The sequence below is a fragment of the Microtus oregoni genome, unplaced genomic scaffold (genome assembly GCF_018167655.1).
Source record: "Microtus oregoni isolate MIOR12 unplaced genomic scaffold, Mior012 000002F_ref0000024, whole genome shotgun sequence".
In the NCBI taxonomy this organism is placed as follows: Eukaryota; Metazoa; Chordata; class Mammalia; order Rodentia; family Cricetidae; genus Microtus; species Microtus oregoni.
Genome location: NW_024543061.1, coordinates 74025097 through 74045436, shown reverse-complemented (window position 1 = coordinate 74045436; position 20340 = coordinate 74025097). Strand labels below are relative to the sequence as shown.

Sequence of the window (20340 nt, the reverse complement as noted above, 5' to 3'; positions counted from 1 at the left end):
TCTGCCCCATCCTGATGGGGCCCTGCTGTTGGCCTGGCCAGAGAACAGGCTGCTTCTTCATGGTTTCAGGAGCCAGGCCGCAGGTGATCCCGATTCTGTGTGTGTGTGTGTGGGGGGGGGGGGGTGGATACTTCTGTCCAGTGCTCAGGAAACGCTAATACTGTGGCCACGGATGGGAGGATTGGCTTGCCAAAAAGGCTGGTCCACTAGTGGTCAGGGTTGGCTTTGGGGAGCCCCTGGTGGAGGGGCAATGTTAGTATTCAGGCATCTGTATGGCCTGCCCTTGGGGTCCTGACAGGATACATCATCAGTTGCAGCCACTAAGAGCACCCTCTGTGCACATTTGCCACCTTCTCTTTTAAAAGGACCTTGCCCACACCTCCCGTCTCCCCCCATCTGCCATTCTTGTCCCCAGGAATTGCTCTCTGCCCCCTTTTCTCTCCTATCAATAAACCTCCCATGTGATCCCTGTTGTATTGGATGACTTCTCCTTGGGCGTTTTTAAATAAATTATAACAGGCACGGTGTCCCCCCAGGCTCACAGATACAGGTCATGGGTAACCAGGAGAGAGCCACCAGAAGGGATGGCTGCCATGCTTTAGAGCCTGCACGCTGCGGATATCGGGGTAGTGGTCATGGTAGCAAGGCCTGGGCCCTAGGCTGCAGGGCCCATTTGCAGGGCTAAGTCACTGGAAGCTGCTACTGGACGACTGTGCTTGTCTACTTGCTCACTTTTTATTTTCAAGATTTTTAAATTTACAATTAGATAGATATATAATGCCTACATTAAATTATATGTAGATATAAATTAATAAGTATCCCAGGCAGGTATCCCAGGCAACTTAGCTATAAGCTCCTTCTTCAAATGTATTGGGTCCACAGGAAGAAAATCAGGAAGACCCTGAAATTTTTGGTAGTCTCTATAAGTCAATGCCCCAGCCTGTCCCACGAGTGCCACAGACTCACACTCCAGATCTGCACTCACTCACTCTGCGTTGGCACAATTATTAGGGGACTGGCACAGAAATGTAAGCTTCCCTGCTGTTGAGTTCTGAAAGCAAGCCACTCTGCAGCAATGCAGTCTTCACACCTGTCTCGGGGAAGGCCAGCTGGGACAGAGTTCTGCAAGCCTCACTACTTTAGAGCGCTCTCCATTCTCCACCATTGGCCTGTCCATCTCTTTATCTGACAAGACTGATGCCTGTTTTCCTGAAAACCACCCTCAGAGAAGGCCTGGAGTCCAGTGACAGAGTGGGGCTCAAAGGTAGAATCCAACCTTTGTATAAAGCCCTGGGTTCCATCCTCACCTCCACCCACACAGTTCTCTCAAGAATGCACGTTTATGTCCTGAATGCTTTTAAGGCAATTCTAAAAGAGAAGGTGTGAAATGTAACACCACAGTTAATCACTGCCAGAAATGTAAAACCTGCAAGGCAAGAAAACTACAGGGCAATACTCTTTTGTTTATCTGTGACTATTAACAGTATCACATACAAACAATGCCAAGCACACTGGAAAAATCAGACCACTAAATATGATGTTTACATTTTTAACAAACTAAGGCCAGTGTTCCAGCACACACCTTTAATCCCAGGATACTCTAGGAAGAGGTAGGTGGACTTCTGTGAACTATGTCAAGCTGCATGGTGATCCTGACTCAAAACAAAACAAAAACCAAACAGACAACAAAACAAAACACAGACAAAAACAATCAAACAACAAACAAACAAACCCTTATTGGCTCTGGAGTTTCAACCCAGAACCTTAGCCCTAAAAACGAAACAAACATCCTCCATACTTTAAAAACAAATAGGCCATTTTTATACCTTTATCAAATTCCACTTCTATGCCTCTAGTATCTCACAGGATAGCTTTGAAAGGAGACAGGCTACTTCATAGCTGTGGAAAAATAGTGCCATTTCCACTACCATATTAAAGCTACCATGGACTGGAGTAATGGTTCAGCAGTTAAGAGCACTTGCTATCCTTCTAGGATCAGGATTCAATTCCCAGCACACACACATGGGGGCTTATAGCCACAACTCTAGTCCCTGGGGATCCAATGCCCTCTTCTGGCCGATGTGGGCACTACATGCACCTGATACACATACACACTTGTATGCAAAACACAAATATTAAAAAAAACTAAAAGCCAGTTACTTTTCTCTGGTAACTTTCAACTTCTCCAAAATTGGTCTTTGAAAGTTTTTCTGGTCTGTACCATGATGTTTATATTCCAGTACAACCAGAATGCTTTCCAGGGCCAAATATTTGTTAGTAATTGCAGAACGGCCTCAGTGACTTGAGCATTATGAAATTTTATATGTTTATATTTCACAATATTTTGAAACCATCCTGCATTATTTGTGATTGCTGTAGTTCTTAGAAAGCAATATAAAGGGCCAGGTCTGACAAAGCACAGAGGTACAGACTCGTCTAACATGCACAGGCAATACATGCATGTCAAGCATGGTGGAACATGCTGTATTCAGGAGGCTGAGGCAGGAGGACTGCTTTGAGTTCACGATCAACCCTCAGCTACAGAATGTGACCCTGACTGAAAAGACAGACACAGACATAGACACATAAGACGGAGAGGAGGGACATAGCATGTGTCTATAATCTCAGTACACAGGTAACTAAGCAAGAAGCTCAGGAATTTGAGGGCAGCCTGGACTTTCTTCATAGTGAGACCCTACCTCCAAATGAATGAACTAGATGACACAGAGAAAAGGGGCTAGTTGCATAAACTTGACAACCTGAGTTCAATTCCTGGATGCCATGGTGGGATAGAAGGAGAAAATCAACTCCTAAAAAGTTGATTTCTGGCCTCCATATGCATGTCATGTGTGCACTCTTGGTCTCTCTTTTCTCATATCCACTATAATAATAATAATTCTTTTAAAAAAAGGCAGTCTATGATACCATGCAGGTGAGTCAGCAATCACAGTGATGCTCTAGTTAATTCAGAGATGGCTGCCTTTGAGACCAGCCATCTCTGGCAGAACGAGAACAGAGTGTACAGCAGTCCTCTTCGAGTTCTGAATTAAATCCAGCAAAGCCATCACGCCAATCATAAGTATCTATTTCACTTTCGTAGCAAATATGCAGCTACTGTATTCCGTTTATTTTTGTATGTATGGGCATCTTGCTTGTATGTATATCTGTGCAGCACTTATGTGCCTGATGCCTGTGAAGACTAGAAGAGGGTATTGGGTCCCTTTGGAATTGGAGTTAGAAGCAACTGTGAATGCTGAGAATCAAGCCTGAGTCCTCTGGGAAGAGCAGCCAGTGCTCTTCACTGCTAAGTCATCTTTCCAACCCCAGGTGTTCCTTTCTTAAAGCTGACAGGCATAGAATTAACTGGGAGGTTCTGTACTTTATGTTATCAATACAGTTAGATTTAAGGGCATACAACCACCACTTCTCCAGCTTAGTTTCTTCTGCACGGCTCAAACGGTCTGCTTTCTGTAGCAAGCACAGTCTGGTACTGAAGTGCACCAGTGAACTAGTGAGTTGTTAGTATCTGAGGATTGTTGTAAATAATCTGAAGCTTTGTAAAGTACCACATACCACAGCAGTTTGCAAAACCAGAGTGACATATAAATATGTGACACTATCAGTTGCCTGACACCTGAACTTTATGTATGTCACAAGCCATTCAGGTGTTTATGGGGGATGGCTCAGCGGTTAGCAGCATGCACTGCTCTAGCACAGAACCCACTTCAGGCATCTCACAGCTACTGCTACTGCTACTGCAGCTCCAGGGGGATACCAAGCCTCTGGCTTCTGTGGGCACCTGCACACACATAGATACACATGCACAAAATCTTAAAAATAATATTTTTTTAAAAGAGTATTGACTTGGTTTCTTTCTCCTTTTGGCTAATTAGGACAGCTATATAGCCCAGACTAGCCTCACATCCTAAGTGATCCTCCTGCCTTTGCTTCCTGCATGCTGGGATTTCTGTTAACTACCTGTTTATAACATCTCCTTAGCTGAGTATGGTGGTGCATGCCTTTAATCCCAGAACTTGGGAGACAGAGGCAGGCAGATCTCTGAGTTCAAAGCCAGCCTGGTCTACAGAGTGAGTTCTAAGACAGTTAGGGCTACACAGAGAAATCCTGTCTCAAAAAAACAAAACAATTTTTTCCTCTTTAGAGTTAGGCTAAAATTAAAATGTCATGACTTTGAGAAACTAAATGGTCCAATACCATAATTCTGAGTACACAGTAATAAATATTTAATGTGATAAAATATTTCTTAATAATCAAAGAAGACTGAGAAATTAGAAAACTATTTTGAGAAAACAGACTATATTGTGATTATAAGGAAATTTAAAAACTTTAAGAGGAACAAAATGAAAAACAGAAACCAGATCTATGTCACGTGACTGACGAGCTGTTCAGAGTACATCCTATACCAACATTAAATCAAGTTTTAAAATCAATAACCCAACTTTCCATCTTTAGAAGCTAGAGAGCAGAAAATTAGAGCCAAAGCAAAGACAGATGGTAACAAACATACACGAGGAACCCTTAGCAAGGCAGCAAAGCAGGCTCAACAAGTAGTCTGAATTAGTTATAAAAAATCAGAGAAAAGCCCGTTTCAGGTGACTTCACCAGTAAATTATACCAACATTTAAATAATTAACATTTAGGCTGTGCCTGGCCCTTGTCTATATCCTGACACTTAGAAGGTATTGTTCAAAGTCAGAGTTCAAAGCCATTCTGGGCTACATGAGACCCTGCCTCAAACACAAAACCAAAGAATTAACACTAACCCTTCGCAAACCCTCTCAAGAAATCTAAGAGGAAAAAAACAGTTTCCAATTCTAATGAGGCTGACACTAGAAGGAACCAGGGATGGTAATCCTAGGATTCAGGAAGCTCAGGCAGAAGGATCACATGTTCAAGGCCAGCCCCCAAAACAAGAACAAGGGGCTGAGAATGTTCAGCTGGCAGAGTACTTATCTAGCATAAAAACTGGGTTCAACTCCCAGCGTCACATAAACTCGACATGCGAGCACATGCCTTGCAATCCCAGCATTTGGGAGGTACAGGCAGGAGGATTAGAAATTCGAGATCACCCTTATCTATATATTGAGTATTAGGTCAGCCTGGGCTACATGAGCCTCAGTCTCACAGAAAGTGAGGGGAACTGGAAAAATAACTCAAAGGTTAAGAGTGCTTACTGCATAATCACTAGGGTCAAAGTTTAGATCCCGGCACCCATGTCCCAAGCAAGGCATTTAGTATAGGCCAATAAACTCCAGTTCTAAGGCAGGCAGAAAGGAAAATCACTGGTGTTGGCCAGTTGTCAACCTGGTCAAGGAAATACAAATCCCAGGCTCAGAGAGAACCCTAACCCTGATTCATAGAGACCCTGCCTCAAGAATAGATGGAGACTCACAGAATAGGATACTGACATGTGCAGCTGCACACACATGTAAACACATAGACACTCACACAGACATGCACACACACACTGACACACATATGCACATACACACACACACTGACAAACACAATGAGTCCCAAACAAACAACAAAACAGAAAACCAAACCCGTAAGACTAAATTCAGTAACATAAAAGGACGACTCTATCCCTTGACCAAGAGGGATTTACCCTAAGAATGAAGATCAGTTTAACATCTGGAAATCTTTTATAAAACATGAGTGAGTGAGAGAGAGAGAGAGAGAGAGAGAGAGAGAGAGAGAGAGAATCAGTCCAGTGTTTGAGGGTATCCTGGGCTACATGAAGACACAATGTCAAATAAACAACCCCCACCAAAATTCCTACATAGATATTCAAGTTCTTTTTTCGTGATTCAATTTTCATTCTAATTATACTTATTCACTTCCTTTATATAAAGTACAAACACAGCCTTATCCAAAATGATGGGAAGTTACACAATGTTTTCTAGTAGACTATGCAAAACAACCACACAGTCAAAGTACCTCTGCAGACAGAGGAGCCCTCTCAGCGGAGGGACCCTTCCACACCAATTCTTTGGTTAGAGAAGTGAAGTAGTGCCAGGGCGCTTCAGCAGCCCTGCTCACCTCCCGCTGCTGTGATGCTGGTGACTGGGAGATCAATACCTGGCACAAAGGGCATCTGAGCCTAGAGGAGCAGAGCCTTCTCATTGTTCCTGGGATGAGCTATACCACACGTGAGGCAGTGGCAGCCTTTCTCCTGTAGGCTGAATTGCCAAGGGGGTGGCTAAGATCAAGGAGGCAAACAGCAGTAGCAGTGATCCCCTGGCCACCAGCCTGTCCTCCACCTGTGTGTTTCAACATCTCTGCAGCTTCACCTGGATTCTCCAATTCTACATATGTGTAGCCTCAGGAAAGATAAAAATAAACACTTTTTATAGGCACAGCAATCATTCTGATTTTCCCACTGGAGGAATACATCTCCACAGTGTGAGCCTTGGTCACATTCCTGCTGAGTCTCCCAGTGTACACTCTGGTGGGTTTAGGAAGGGCTCTGCCTTGTCCTCTTTCAGGTGGTTTGGATTCAGGGCAGGAGTGCCTGTCACGTGTGGGAACTAAGAAGGTCTAGAAGCCAGACAGAGTAGCTGTGGGTCATACTGGGGACTCCTGAGCCCCCGCGCAGGCCCTAGCCACAGCCAGATGCTGAGTTGGACAGAGACCCAGTGCTGTTGCTTGCATCTGAAGCACTACACATCTTCAGTCTTATCCCCATCAGTCCTCTTTGCTTGATGCCTTAATGGCCCCTCCAGCTGCAGGGCTGGGGAAGTCCTTGGGTTTGGTAGGAGCCCTAGTGCTGGGCTTTTTTTATTTCTTTTGACTCCTTGACAGCTCTTCTTTTCATTCTTGACAAATCCATTAGCTCCTTTAGAAGTGTTCAAAGCAGCCACATGGTGTCACTTATCTGGACTCCCACAACTCACTCAAGTCTCAGAAGAGATCCCTAATTGATAGCAATTAGGCCAAAGGACAGCGTCCTCCAGCAGCTGCTCCTCCTTATGCTCCTCTCAGACACTAATGTGTAACTCAAAAAAGTCCGAGGTCTTTACTTGACAAAACTATATAGCAAATAGAGGAGGAACTTTCTCAACCTGATAAAGATCATCTACAAAACACCCACAGGATCAGAGTTGCTTAGGAAAGACCAAATGCTTTCTGCCAAAGATCAGAAGAGAGACAAGGATCGTGTCTTCTCGCATCACTCTTAGTCAACAGGAAAGAAAACAAAATAAAAGGCAATTCAGATAGAGAATGAAAAGTCAAATTGACCATCTGTAGGGAACATGATCTTATATGCTGAAAATCCCAAAGGATCCACACAAACACTATCAAGAGTAAAGGGAAGAGTATAGCAAGGCCACCGGTCACAAGCTCTACATACAAAGAGCCATTGTGTTGCTACTCTATTCACTATCAAGGAAAATCTGAAAATGAAAATAAGCAATTCTAGGGCTGAAGATAGAGCACAGTGGGTATGAGCACTGTGCTTCTTCCAGAGGACCCAGGTTTGATTCCTAAACCCATGTAACAGCTCCTAACATGTGAGCCACTCTAGTTCCAGGAGATACAACCTCCTCTCTGGTCTCCTCAGACACTGCATGCGCATGGTGTACAGACGCACATGCAGGCAAACAACACCCATACACATAAAATAAGTAAATTTAAAAACAAAGGCAAGCAAGCAAATTGATGGGCAACCAACTCTATTACTGCCATATCCACTGCTCTCTCCAGTGTGCTAAAGCAGCAATCTGTTTCTTTTTCTCTTTTTTAAACAGTCCAGTCTTCTACTTAAAAAAAAAAAATGTACATTAGGCCCTGAATTCATATGGAGTGAGCTCCAGCAGCTCAGGCTCCCTCCTGTCAGTCCTTACAAAGTGTGCTCCTCTGGGAGGAGCAGGTTGGTGCTTCAGCTGAACCCAGGTGCCCATCTCTTTGACTTCCCTTTCCTTCTGATCATTTCCCTTCACCCACTTCAGGACGCTGTCTCTGCTCTCAGAGTGCTTGGTGTGCTCAGTCTGCACATTAATTCTCTTGGTGAGAGTCTTGCCCTTAACTTGCTTGTTTACAAATGATGCCCACTGCATGCTGGGTGACGTCGTTGACTCTTCCGGTGTTGCCTTTTTTACCTATGAGGACTTTCCTTTTTCCCTAGATGTCTACAATACCACCCTTCCTGTAGACTGGCATGGATATGGCCAATGGAACACCTCCACGTTTCCTAAAAGGGCACTGAGCAGAGAGCGATTGCCCCTCCTGTCCCTTTACATTTGTTATTTTGGTGAGCTATGGGAAAATGGCTGCTGTGGCTTGTTTCTTTTTCTTTACATTTATTATCTATTTGTTTATGTACATACAGCACATATGTGAAATTATGAAGACAACTTGTAGGAGCTGGTTCTTTCTTCCTACCATGAGAGTTCTAGAAATTGGTCTTAGTCAGTATGGTGGCAGGTGTTTTTACCCACTGGGCCATCTCATCAACCTACAACTTGTTTTAAAAATAAAATAAATAAAAAGGAAGCCCAACTTTATCAATGAAAAACAACTAGGAATCTGGAAATAAATACTCACATTCATGGTCAGCTAATTTCCAGAAAGCACAGGTAGGTGATGTGGGCTGTCCTTCTGTATATGTGTTGCTTTTATTGGGTAATGAATAAAGCTGTTTTGGCCAATGGCTTAGCAGAGTGAAGCCAGGTGGGAAATTCAAACTGAGCTATATAGAGAAAGTAGGCGGAGTCAAGGCAACACCATGTGGCACAAGAAACAAGAGGTAACCCCAAGTTTGGTGGTAAAATATAAAATAATAGCAATGGGTTAATTTAATATGTAAGAGCTAGCTAGAAATATGACTAAGCTATTGGCCAGTGCTGTAATTAATATAGTTTCTGTGTGATTATTTGGGTCTGGGCGATGGAAATGAACGAGTAGTCTCTGTTTACAGGTGGGTGCAGCTCAGACTTTAGCACAGGTACATTTTAGAAAATGTAAGGCCCTGGGTTTAATCTCTAACTTCCAAAGATACCAAAATAACTTATTATTATTATCATCATCTTTGTTGTTGTTGTGAGACAAAGATTCTCATTATATAATGCTTGCTGGTCTGGAACCTGATATGGAGATCTGACTGTCCTCAAACTCAAAGATCCCCCTGCCTCTGCCTCCTAAGTGTTGGGACTAAACCCATGCACCACCATACCCAGCTGACACCAAAACAGGTAAAGGAGAAAGAACAGCCATACTAATAGAGTTCTAGGACAGCTGGGTAGCCACAGGAAAAAGAATTGTGTTGGCCTTCTAACCCATCTTGCTGACCCTTACAATTAATTTTTGTGCATGAGCACACAGACACAGACAGCCAGAAACACACACACAAATAAACGTAATAAAATTTAATTAAAAAACAAAGGGCTAATCATAATAACTAGCCGGACAGTGGTGGTGCACACCTTTAATCCCAGAACTTGAGAGGCAGAGGCAGGTGGATCTCTGTGAGTTCGAGGCCAGCCTGGTCTACAAGAGCTAGTTCCAGGACAGATTCCAAAGCTATAGAGAAATCTTGCCTCAAAAAAAACAAAACAAAACAAAACAAAAAAAAAAAAAGAAAAAGAAAAAGAAAACCAACCAAACAAAAAAACTAAAGTTATCAAACTCTCCATGACTTTTCACTGGGTGATAGTTTCTTAGTTGTGATATCACAAACACAAAGCAGCCAAAAACATTACTCGCTGAATTTCATCAAATCAAAAAGTTTGTGCTTTAAAGGCGCTATCGAGGTGAGACAACAGCACAGTGCCCAATGAAAAGGGTGGAACGGCACTCGGAGCATCTTGCAGTAGAATGGGACACCAGCTAACACAGGTGAGCTAATGCTGGCCTGCGGACCGGAGTCCATGTTTGAGTTCAAGCGTCTGTGCACGTCTGTTTTGACAAAAGCACAGGACCGCTGCCTGGCAACGCAGTGTCACACAGAGCAGTGCCGTCCCCTTAATATCCTCTGCACCCATCTCCTCTTCTCTCTCAAGCCCTGGGACCACTGATCTCTTTTCTCCACGGTTCTGCCTTTTCCAGACTGTCACACAGTTAGAGTACTCAGAATGGAAACTTTTCAAATTGCTCCTCTTGCTTAGTAATTCATGTTTAAGGCTCCAGGAGCGTTAACTCCATGGAACCTTTCATAGCTTCATGTTTCTCTTTGTTACTGAATGACACTGCATTATATGGGTGCTTTGGTTTGCTCATAGGATAGAATATAATGGAATTAGTAGTGGTTGTCATGCAATCACTGTGAATGTACTAGAAAGCAAATCATAGAATTTGTATGTGATTTTATGATCCATGAACTATCTTCCAATAAAGCTCTGATTAAAACAAAGCAACAACAGGGAGGTAGACTACAAGATTTGCTCAGTCCTTGGAACCCACATGGAGGAGGGAGAGAGCTTTCCACAAGTTGTCCCTGACTCTATTAGTGCACAGTGGCACTGGCACACCCTCTTCTACACTAGTGCAATGACTGTTTAAAGTGAAATGAATGGTAGAAAGTGTGCATGGAGCTGGTAAAGTGCACACGTCTGTCTGTCGTCATCCCAGCACTCAGGAGGTGGAGGTAGAAGGATCAGGGGAGAAAAAGAAAGGCACACGGGCGGCGAACACTGCTTAGCAGATCATCTGTTTAGCACGCACAAAGTTCTCATCCCGGGATGGACAGACACAGAAACTCTGAGAACAGATGTTATGGCCAAGAGGGCTCTATGTGTTCTAATTAGGATATTTAAAAAGTCAAGAATTTCCAGGCTTGGTGGCACACACCTTTAATTCCAGCACTCCAGAGCCAGAGCTAGGTGGATCTCTGTGAGTTTCAAGGCCAGCTTGGTCTACAAAGAGAGTTCCAGGGCAGCTAGGGCTGTTACACAGAGAAACCTTGTCTCAAGAATACATAAATAAATGAATAAATAAATAAGTAAATGAGCCAAGAATTAAGATTCAGCCAAGAGAGACAGAAAGAAAGCAGTCTGCAAAGCTGAGGTTATTACGGATATCAGGGGACAGCTCTAATGTCTGCAGAAGCCAGGACGTGACTTAGTCGTGTGTTCTATAGGAGCTTCTGGGGCTTCTCAAAATAAGAAACCCTTATCTGATTCCAAAGACTCTTACGGTATTTTATGTCCCGTCTTTTGGAAAAAAAAAGAGGACAAATGTTGTTTCTTTTCTTAGTTAAACCAGGGGTTCATGAGAAAGCACTGTCAACTCAGCCTTGAGTGAGGGGCCCCCTGCGCCCTTCACACGACCCCTCTATCCTCGTCTTTTTCAGTTACAGAGGGGAAATCCAATCCTTTAAAAAGAACTTTTATTTGCAAAAATTTTATGCTGAATTTGTTCCCATGCCATAAGTTTTTCTTCCTTTGGTTTCTTCAGGAATGTCTTCTCTTCTAGCTTTGGAACAACTTGTTCATTTTCAGTGAGGATCACCTCAGTGTGGCAGGGCAAGAGGACCTCTTTCGTGGGTTAATGACACATCTTGGGTGCTTTGTGTTCAGTGACCAGAGACTCTATATCTAAACCTTAAAGTTCAGCATTGTTCTCTGTTCTTTAACCATGTACAATAAAAATTCAGCATTCTTCTTAGGACACTGACCCTGTATCCAGTCTTAGTGTGTAGCCTGGGCACAACTACCAAAGTGCACACACTGCTTCTGCAGAGTGACATCTTTCAGCTACTCGGTGGCTTTTCAGATATGCAAATCTTTGACGGCCTGGGTAGTTTCACAGGTGATCTTACAGTATATGTGAAGACCTGAACCTTTAAAAATTTTGTTTTAATTATTTTTTATGAGTATGGATATTTTGCCTACATGTAAGTCTGTGTACCACATGACTACCTGATGCCCCTGGAAGCCAGGAGAGGCACTGGATCCTGGAACTGGAGTTACAGATCGGTATGATTCAGCCTTTGGGAGTTAGAAATTGAAGCCAGGTGCTCTGGATGAGCAGCCAGTGCTCTTAACCACTTGAGCCATCTCTCCAGCCCCTAGATTTGAGCCTGTCAGTCTGCATGATTTTGTAAGATTTCTGGGTCAAGAGAACAGTGAACTATTTCACAGGTCACCTCAGGTGGCTTACAGGAAGTGGCAGAAATTTATTCCTATGCTCAATATCCACTTTGACCAAATATAAGACTCTATTTTGCCATCTTTTATGCATTTACTTATATTCAGATTCTCTAGTGGCTTTAGTTGTTTGTTTTTTTGAGATTGCCCAGGCTGATCTAAATTGAGGCTGTAGCCCAGAAGAGCCTTGAATTGAATTCACAACAGTCCTTCTGCCTCAGCTTACCAAGTGCTAGAATCACATTTCTGACTATAATGCTCATTTTTAAGGCAACTCGTTGTTAAAAGAAGTGGTGCCACAGCCTCAATCAAGAGAGAAAGGGCCTTGCTTCACCGTTCCCTTGAAAACACAGCACAGCGGTACTGCCTGGGGTTGAAGGAGACAGCTGTGTCCTAGCCACTACCCTTCTCCATCTTCAAGAAATGACAGAAGAGTCTCTCTCTGGGGCTCTGAGGGACTTCCCTATGTGTGGCTTAGGACTTTTTTTTTTTTTATCAAGGGTTTCAGAAAGCAGAGTGTAACCATGTCTTCCTGTTGCTAACTTTTCTGCCAGCTTCTATCAGGAGAAAGAAGGAAACATAGGCATCTATAAACCCAGAGTTAACTCCCACACCCTCCTTTGCACCTCAGGTCTGCCCCGGGGCAACACACAGCTTTTCTGCTTGTCCCTGGAGCTAAGCAGTACTGTGCACTTAACACTGTGTGGCCCTTAGCAATGCCTGACTGCGTACAATGGTCTATATACTGTGTGTGCTTCTCTGCCATCTGTTTCTTCCACTGTGACATCGTTAGTTTGCCCTATCACCACTCTGCTGAAACAGCTTGTGGGTGTATATATTTTTTCTTTCTTTGAGGCAGGGTTTGTGCTACCGTGCCTGGACAGCCATCAGGCTTGCACTTCTGCTCTGCCTGGGTGAGGAGATCACAGGTGTGTGATGCCCAACTGTCACCCTCATCTTCATCTCATGTCTGTAGTTACTTTTCTAGCTGTTGACCTCACCCACAGCAGTGATAGCTTCTTTAGAACAGCACAAGGGCTTACTAATTTCTGTCTCTACTGCCTACCACAGGTACATATTAGGTGGACAAGTACTTGATAAATTAATGAACAAATAAGCAAGCTGTTCCTAAGCCCTTAAAGAGTAAAACATCTTAAATAAGCTTTCACCTACCTTCTGTTTTTTCTTTTGAGGGAGGGAAGGAAGAGTGAGACAGGGTCTCATGTGGCTCTGACTAGCCTTGACCTCCAAGTATAGCTAAGGATGGCCCTCAACTCTACCTCCCAAGTGCTGGGGTTTCAGGGATGTGCCACCATGCCTAGCTCTGGTTTCTGAATCAACTGTGGAGGTCCCCAAGTCCACGGACAAATTTCCTGTATAAGTTCTTGGACAGGAAAGCAGGACACAAACTGCCGGACTTGTTCAGATGTGCTAGCTCCTCTATCATGGCGCTGTGAGAAGTGTTGCTGGAGGGGGCTGGGAAAAGGAACAAATTGCTGGCTTACGGGACACTCCAAGGAAGATGGCTCCAATGTGGCAGAGGATGGCTAAGGGACAATGGAGAGAATTTCAGGGTTTGAATGCCAGGGTTTTGTTTTGAAGTTAAATCTCCTTGCCGCCACCTATTTAGAATTACTATCAATGAGACCCTCAATGTGTACAAAAGGTGAGAGAGTGAGAAACCTCATGTTTCTATATAACAGTGTGTAGCACAGGGCAGACAGAAAGAAGGAAAACAGCGACCCATTTTAACATTGTGGCCAGTAGCTGACCCACTCCTTCAACAAAGATGTCCTATACTGTTGGACTGGGCAACACTCTGTAGAGGTCTTTAGACAGCCTTCAGACTAGCAAGAACACATCTGATTTAGAAGATTTCAACCTATTCATTCAGTAAACATTAAAACACAAAAGACCCTTCTGTGATTTAAAATAAGGTATCTCTATTTTCTTTCAAGACTGTAGATCTGAAAAAAACTTTAAAGAAAATACTTCTTCCTTGTGGAAAATGCACAGGAAGCCTTGGAGAATGACCTTTATCACCCAATGTAAGGACAGAGATCAAGTTCATTGTGTGTCCCATCAAGCCGCTCTTGTCCTGTCTGAGGTATAGTTAGGGGCATTATCTAGCTTAAGTAGGAACACGGCTACAAATGTCTCTTAGTAATCACTAGACTGATTTAAAAGAGTAGGGAAGTTCAGAGAGCTCCAGAACCTAGCTAGTTTTTCCTTCCTAACTAACCCAACAGGACTCTAGGAAATCAGTACTTAATTATATTGCTTAGCACTTTCCCAAGCCCTCCTTCTTAGGTGCTCAATCTTGCAGATAGATTCTAGCTTATGATCTTTTCCCTCCAGCTGCAACAGTACGTCTGCACGGGCTGGTGAACATACCTGGGGCACATTAGTTAACGAAACCTGAGTACATCAGGTAATCTCAATGTTACTGTTCCAAACAATCACTATTACCCAGCAATTTAAGTTATACTTCTACATAAAATTTTATGTTTAAATAAAATTGCCCCTAACCCCACTGTCATGTCCTAGTTTCAGAAATAACCTCTACGGAGTTGGGGATGTAACTTAGCTGGTAGAGCACTTGCCTAGCACGCATGAAATCCTGGGTTCAACTCCCACACACACACAGGTATGGTAGCACAAGCCTGCAGTCCCAGCGCTTGAGAGGCAGAGGGAGGAGGATCAGAAGTTCAAGGTTGTCCTTGACTTCACAGAAAATTGGGAGGTCAACCTGGGCTACCTAGGCTACAAGAAGACTCTTTCTAAAAGCAAACACTCTTTTCAAAAATAAACAAAAAGCTGTATGTGATTGTTTTTGTAAAGTAAGTAAAAATCCATATGTACTTTTGAAATTAATTATAACCTTAAGAAAGCTGTTAAATATTTCAAAGGTCTGGAAAAAAATAACTGGAAATTACATCCTATGAAAGACTCCAGCAGAGAAAGATGAATATTACACTCTTTCAGCACCTTGAGATTATTTTCTCGGAAAGACAATGGATATAGTCTACAGACTTCATTTCAGAACCAACACTGAAAGATCAAGGTAGCAAAGACTGGAACATGTTTTCTGGAAAACTTTCAGAATTCCCCCTTTCTATTTTGAAAATACCACTTCCTGTCAGAGGAGGGGTTTGTTATTTCATAAGCCATTGGTTCTAGGTGTGTCCAGCAGGCAGATTACAGTACTGGGCTCTCCCGTCTATCACTCTTCTCAGAGCCTTCCACATAACAGGGAAGCATCAATGAAGAACAATCAGTCAAGATAACTGGACTTCCCCCACCTGTCTGAGGGTATGCAAAACAAAAAATTTAATAGAATTTTGTTGATATATATGATATTATATATCAAATATATAAAGGGACCTAGAGGGAAAACTCTCCTGTAGTGATATTTCATTTTTATTTTAATAAATAAAGCTTGCCTGAAGACCAGATAGTAAAACAGCCACACTGGTCAGCCTTACAGACAAGGCAGGGGTGGCACATACTTTTAATCCCAGTAGCCACACTAGTTGGCCATAGAAGCTGGGTGGTAGTGGTGCACACCTTTAATCCCAGCACTAGAGAGGATATAAGAGGAGGCAGGTCCCAGGCACAGTCTCAGTCTGAGGATTCCTGGAGGCAGGATCACCATTCTGGTCTGAGGTAGAGGTAAGAGCCAGTGGCTGGCTGTTTTGCTTTTCTGATCTTCAGGATGAACCTCAATATCTGTCTCTGGGTTTTTATTATTAGTGCTACACTCTCCCAAGGAATAGAAAAATTATAGTTCCAAAAGCATAAGGAAGAAAGCTTTAAATATTGACAAAATGTATGCCAAGCATGAGGTTCCCACTGGACATCCCAGCCCTTGGCAGGCAGAAGAGGCAGAGGGACCAGCTGAAGATCATCCTCTGCTACTGAGAGTTTGGGGCTAGCCTGGGCTCCACAAGACCTCCACAAAGAGAGACATAGTTAAAAGTTTGATTTCTTAAAAGGCCCAACTCCCAGACATCGTAAAACATTAATAAGGGACTCTCTGACCACTCCTATCTTCACAAAATGTGAAGTAAGAGTAATATGAGACGGTAGAACCATAAATCTACTAGTTAACCCACAATGCGCGCTAGTTTATAGTCATAAAAGTGCGCTAGAGATTAAAACATAGCTGGAGATAGGACACTACGTTGAATTTAAAAGGGAAAAAATACTGTTTTTCTTAGAGACGATTTCTAGAGGTTAGATTACAGGCTCTGGCCAGAAAGCAAGAGGAGCTAGGACTGTTCCAACCAACCGCAGGAAAATAGCTCGGGTTGCGGGGTGGGAGGGTGAACTGATTATATGAATGGGGCATTGAGTAAGCGAGGCTGAGGGAAGGAGGGAAAACCATCAAGGGTGATTATGTCGAGTTCAGGATGCACTAATTAATCTCTCCCAACTGGAAAACGCTGGGAGGGGGCAAGACAGGGCAAAAAGAAAAAAAGCACGGTAGTTTCTTCACTTATTTTGACCTGCAGGTCAGGGTTTGCGCTCCTTGGAACCCCTAGCAAACACGGTTACCCCGGGAGTGAAAATTTTGCAAGGGCGAGGGCCCTTGCTAGAAAACTGCAGCCCGGTGCGCCCCGGTGTCCTGGCGAGGTGCCAGGGGCCCGAGGCACACTGGTATCTATAGCAGGTGTTTCGTGAGTGCTCGCGTGGACTTCTGAACTGAGGCTGGGCGGCGGGACTACGGGCGGCGACAAGCAGGCGGCGGCGGTGGCCAGCCCAGGACTTACCTTGCTGTCATCCATCTCGGCAGTCAGGCCGGCCCGGCGCCCTCCCGGCCCTCCCCCGCCTTAGCCGGCCAGGCCCGGCCCCCGCCCCGGGGATGAAGGGGATATGGCTCTGACTGCCTCCTCCTTCGCCTAACAGTTCGCTTCCCTGAAGCCACGGTCACGGGGACCCGGACCAGTTCAGGAATGGCAGAGCGGACCCAGGAGGCTGCCCCAGGCGCCTCCCCGCTCGGCCACCGCCTCCTTTACCCGCCCCATGACAGGCCCCCGGCGTGTTTACAGACGTGCTGGCAGGCCACCCAACCCGAGGGGGGGCGGGGCTCTGCAGGCCAATTGGCCCCTTCGGCCGCCATAGCACATCGGCATTCTGGGAGTTGTAGTTTTTCTTCTCATAGTCTCTGAGCGGCCGAGTGGAAAGGGAACTACGACGTCCAGATAACCTCTGCTAGCTTGGCTGTTTTGCTGCGGCCTAGAGGCGCTCTGGAGGCGGGCCTGGACCAAGACGGAACTATTTCCTACAACGCTTAGTCTTGTTTTGGTTGCGGTCGGGTGGGACGTTGCAGAGAAGGGAGAGCGTTCGTGGCCCTGCGGAGGCCGAACTGGAAACAGGCCCTCTTTGGGGAAGCTAGAGCAAACGCTGTCTCTTCTCGCGCCGGCCCACGGTAAAGTGGGGCAGCTGCTTTGGGAAACAAGTGGGTAGTTCAGAACATTAAACACGTTAGTTACCGTCTAACCACTTCTAGGTTTACAGTCAAAGAAACGAAGCCACACAACCACACCAAAGCGTGTGCGCAAATATTCTCACATTCGCAAAAGGCGAGCACAGCGCGGCGTGGTGGCAAACGGCTTTTCATCCCAGCACTCAGGAGGCAGAGACAGCGAGTTCCAAGACATCCAGGGAAGAAACATAGTGAGCCCCTGTCCTAAAGGAGAGAGAAATAGGGACACTTCACTATTTGAACAAGCTAAGCTTTGAATTAAATGTTAGGAGCCAGACACCAAAGGCCACGTGTTGTGTGATTCAGTTTATAAGGAAATGTCCAGAATTAGCAAAACTAAAGAGACCATTAGCTGCCAGATGCTGGGTATTGAGGAATGCCAGGGAAGGAGAGGAATTCTGGTTTCTTTTCGCAGTGATGAAAGCATTCTCAACCCTGGTGACGTCTGCAGGGACCTGTGAATAAGCTACAGTGGTTTCTGAGCATTTCAGTCAAGTTATGCAGACAGCACCAGCGCATCTCTTGATTCAATGAGCCACTTCGTTAGCTGTTATTGTCATCCTCTCCTGGGCCTTGAGAAATGGCCAAAGAGTGTATATTTTATCTGATACTTCTGAAAAGCCTTGAGCCCATTCTTTACAAGCGCCTCTAAAGCACCCTTTCCGAAATTCAACGGAGGTGGCGTGCCGGGAGTTAGTAGTAAATATATAGGATATATAGTTACATTTGTATTTTAGTTGCCTGTGTGTTGTATGTTGACGTTGGTGTGTGTGTGTGTCATATTCACATGTGTGTGCACATGCATGTGTATGTGCATTTGTGTAGAAGCCAGAGATTAACCTCAGATGCCTTCCATCCTGACACACGTTTTGACGCAGGGTCACAGGGCTGTCTGGCTAGTGAGATCTCTGAAGCGATCCTCTTATCTCTGCATCCTTGGCACTGCGTTACAGGTGTGGGGGGCAGATTTTTACATGGTGCTGGGGATCTGAACTTATGTCCTACTAATTGTGCAACCTCCCTCCCCTCTTTTTCGACGGAGACTAGAACTTAATATGTGGAATAGGCTGGCCTCACACTTGTGGCATTTCTCCGGCCTTTGTCTCCCAAATGCTGGTGTAAACGGTATTTTCCATTGTTCCTGGCATAATAAGACATATTGATTTTGTTGTGGGTTTTTTTTTTTTTTTTTTTTTTGGTTCTAAGATTTTTATTTTCTGTGTATGGATGTTTTACATGCATTTCTGTCTCTGCATGCAGTACCCACAGAGGTCAGAAGAGGGCGCCAGAACACTTGGAACTGGAGTTACAGATGCTTGTGGGCCACTGTGTAGGGCCTGGGAATTGAACCCAGGGTCTTCTGGAAGAGCGACCGGTGCTCTTAACTAGTGAGACATCTCTCTAGTCCTCCATAAGATACACTCTTATTTTTTATTTTTTAAAATTCCTTGATTTTCAGTAAAATAGAATGTAAGTGGACAGCCTTTCTTTCAACTGGCAACTCTAATCAAGGGTTAAAACAAGAAGGTTGGATGGACTTTGTCAGAGCTGTATGAAGATTTAGGAGAACTAGAGAGGATCCATTTTTCCCATGGTGGTTCCTCATACCAAGATCCTGAGATTAGAGACAGGTCTGTCAGGTTGTCCCTATTTGCAGTCAGGCCCAGCCATTCTGCCCCAACTGGCACTCCTAGTGGTGAAAGGGACAGCTAGGGTTGTCCTTTCTAATGATTAGGGGAACAAGAGCCTGAGTAGGGACCAGAGAGGTGGCTCAGTGGGTAAAGGCACTTGTTGCCAAGACTGATGATCTGAGCTTGATCCCTGGAAACTCACATGATGGAAGGAGAGAGCTGACTTCTGCAAATTATCCTCTGATATATACATGGACACACACATGGACACACGCACACACCCCTTGTGTAGGGTGGATTTCCATCTCTGCTTTTGTTGAAAACAAAAAAACTAAAACTAAAATAAGCTTTCACCTACCTTCTATTTTTTTTTTCTTTTGAGGGAGGGAAGGAAGAGTGAGACAGGGTCTCATGTGGCTCTGACTAGCCTTGACCTCCAAGTATAGCTGAGGATGGCCCTCAACTCTACCTCCCAAGTGCTGGGGTTTCAGGGATGTGCCACTATGCCTAGCTCTGGTTTCTGAATCAACTGTGGAGGTCCCCAAGTCCACGGACAAATTTCCTGTATAAGTTCTTGGACAGGAAAGCAGGACACAAACTGCCGGACTTGTTCAGATGTGCAAGCTCCTCTATCATGGCGCTGTGAGAAGTGGACAGAACAGAAATTTCATATGGATTTTGTTTTGTTTTGAGACAGGGTCTCACTACATAGCCTAGCTGTCCTGGAACTCACTATATGCAGAAACCAGGCTAGTCTTGAATTTATAGCTATCTGCCTGCCTCTGCTGCCGAGTGCTGGGATTAAAGGTGAATTTTCATTTTATTTAAAACTCAACTTTTCACTTGTTAAGACAGGGTCAGTACTGTGTGGTTTAGGGTGGGCTAAAGTTTGTAGCGATAATCTTGCCTCGGTTCAAACCTGCTCACTTTTTATAGGCATGGGGCTGGAGGCAGAGCTCAGTTCTTAGTCTGGGTAGATCCTGGGTTCAATCCCCAGCACCAAGTGGTGTGTGTGGAAGCTTATGAAAAATAAAATTTATAAAATAAATCTGGGGCTGTGTATGTAGTTCAGTGGCAGGGTATGTATGTATGAGTATGTAGCTCAGCATTTGAG

At 44.4% G+C, this 20340-nt stretch overlaps 1 protein-coding gene across 1 annotated transcript in view; it reads right to left on the bottom strand.

Moving 5' to 3' along the window:
* Positions 1-17164, bottom strand: part of Crebl2 (cAMP responsive element binding protein like 2) — a 30530-nt gene extending 13366 nt beyond the window's left edge. The window contains exon 1 of the mRNA XM_041640683.1: positions 16880-17164. Coding sequence (XP_041496617.1) covers positions 16880-16894 — 15 coding nt within the window. The 5' untranslated portion in view covers positions 16895-17164. The remainder of the gene's footprint in view (positions 1-16879) is intronic.
* Positions 17165-20340: the final 3176 nt, after the last annotated feature.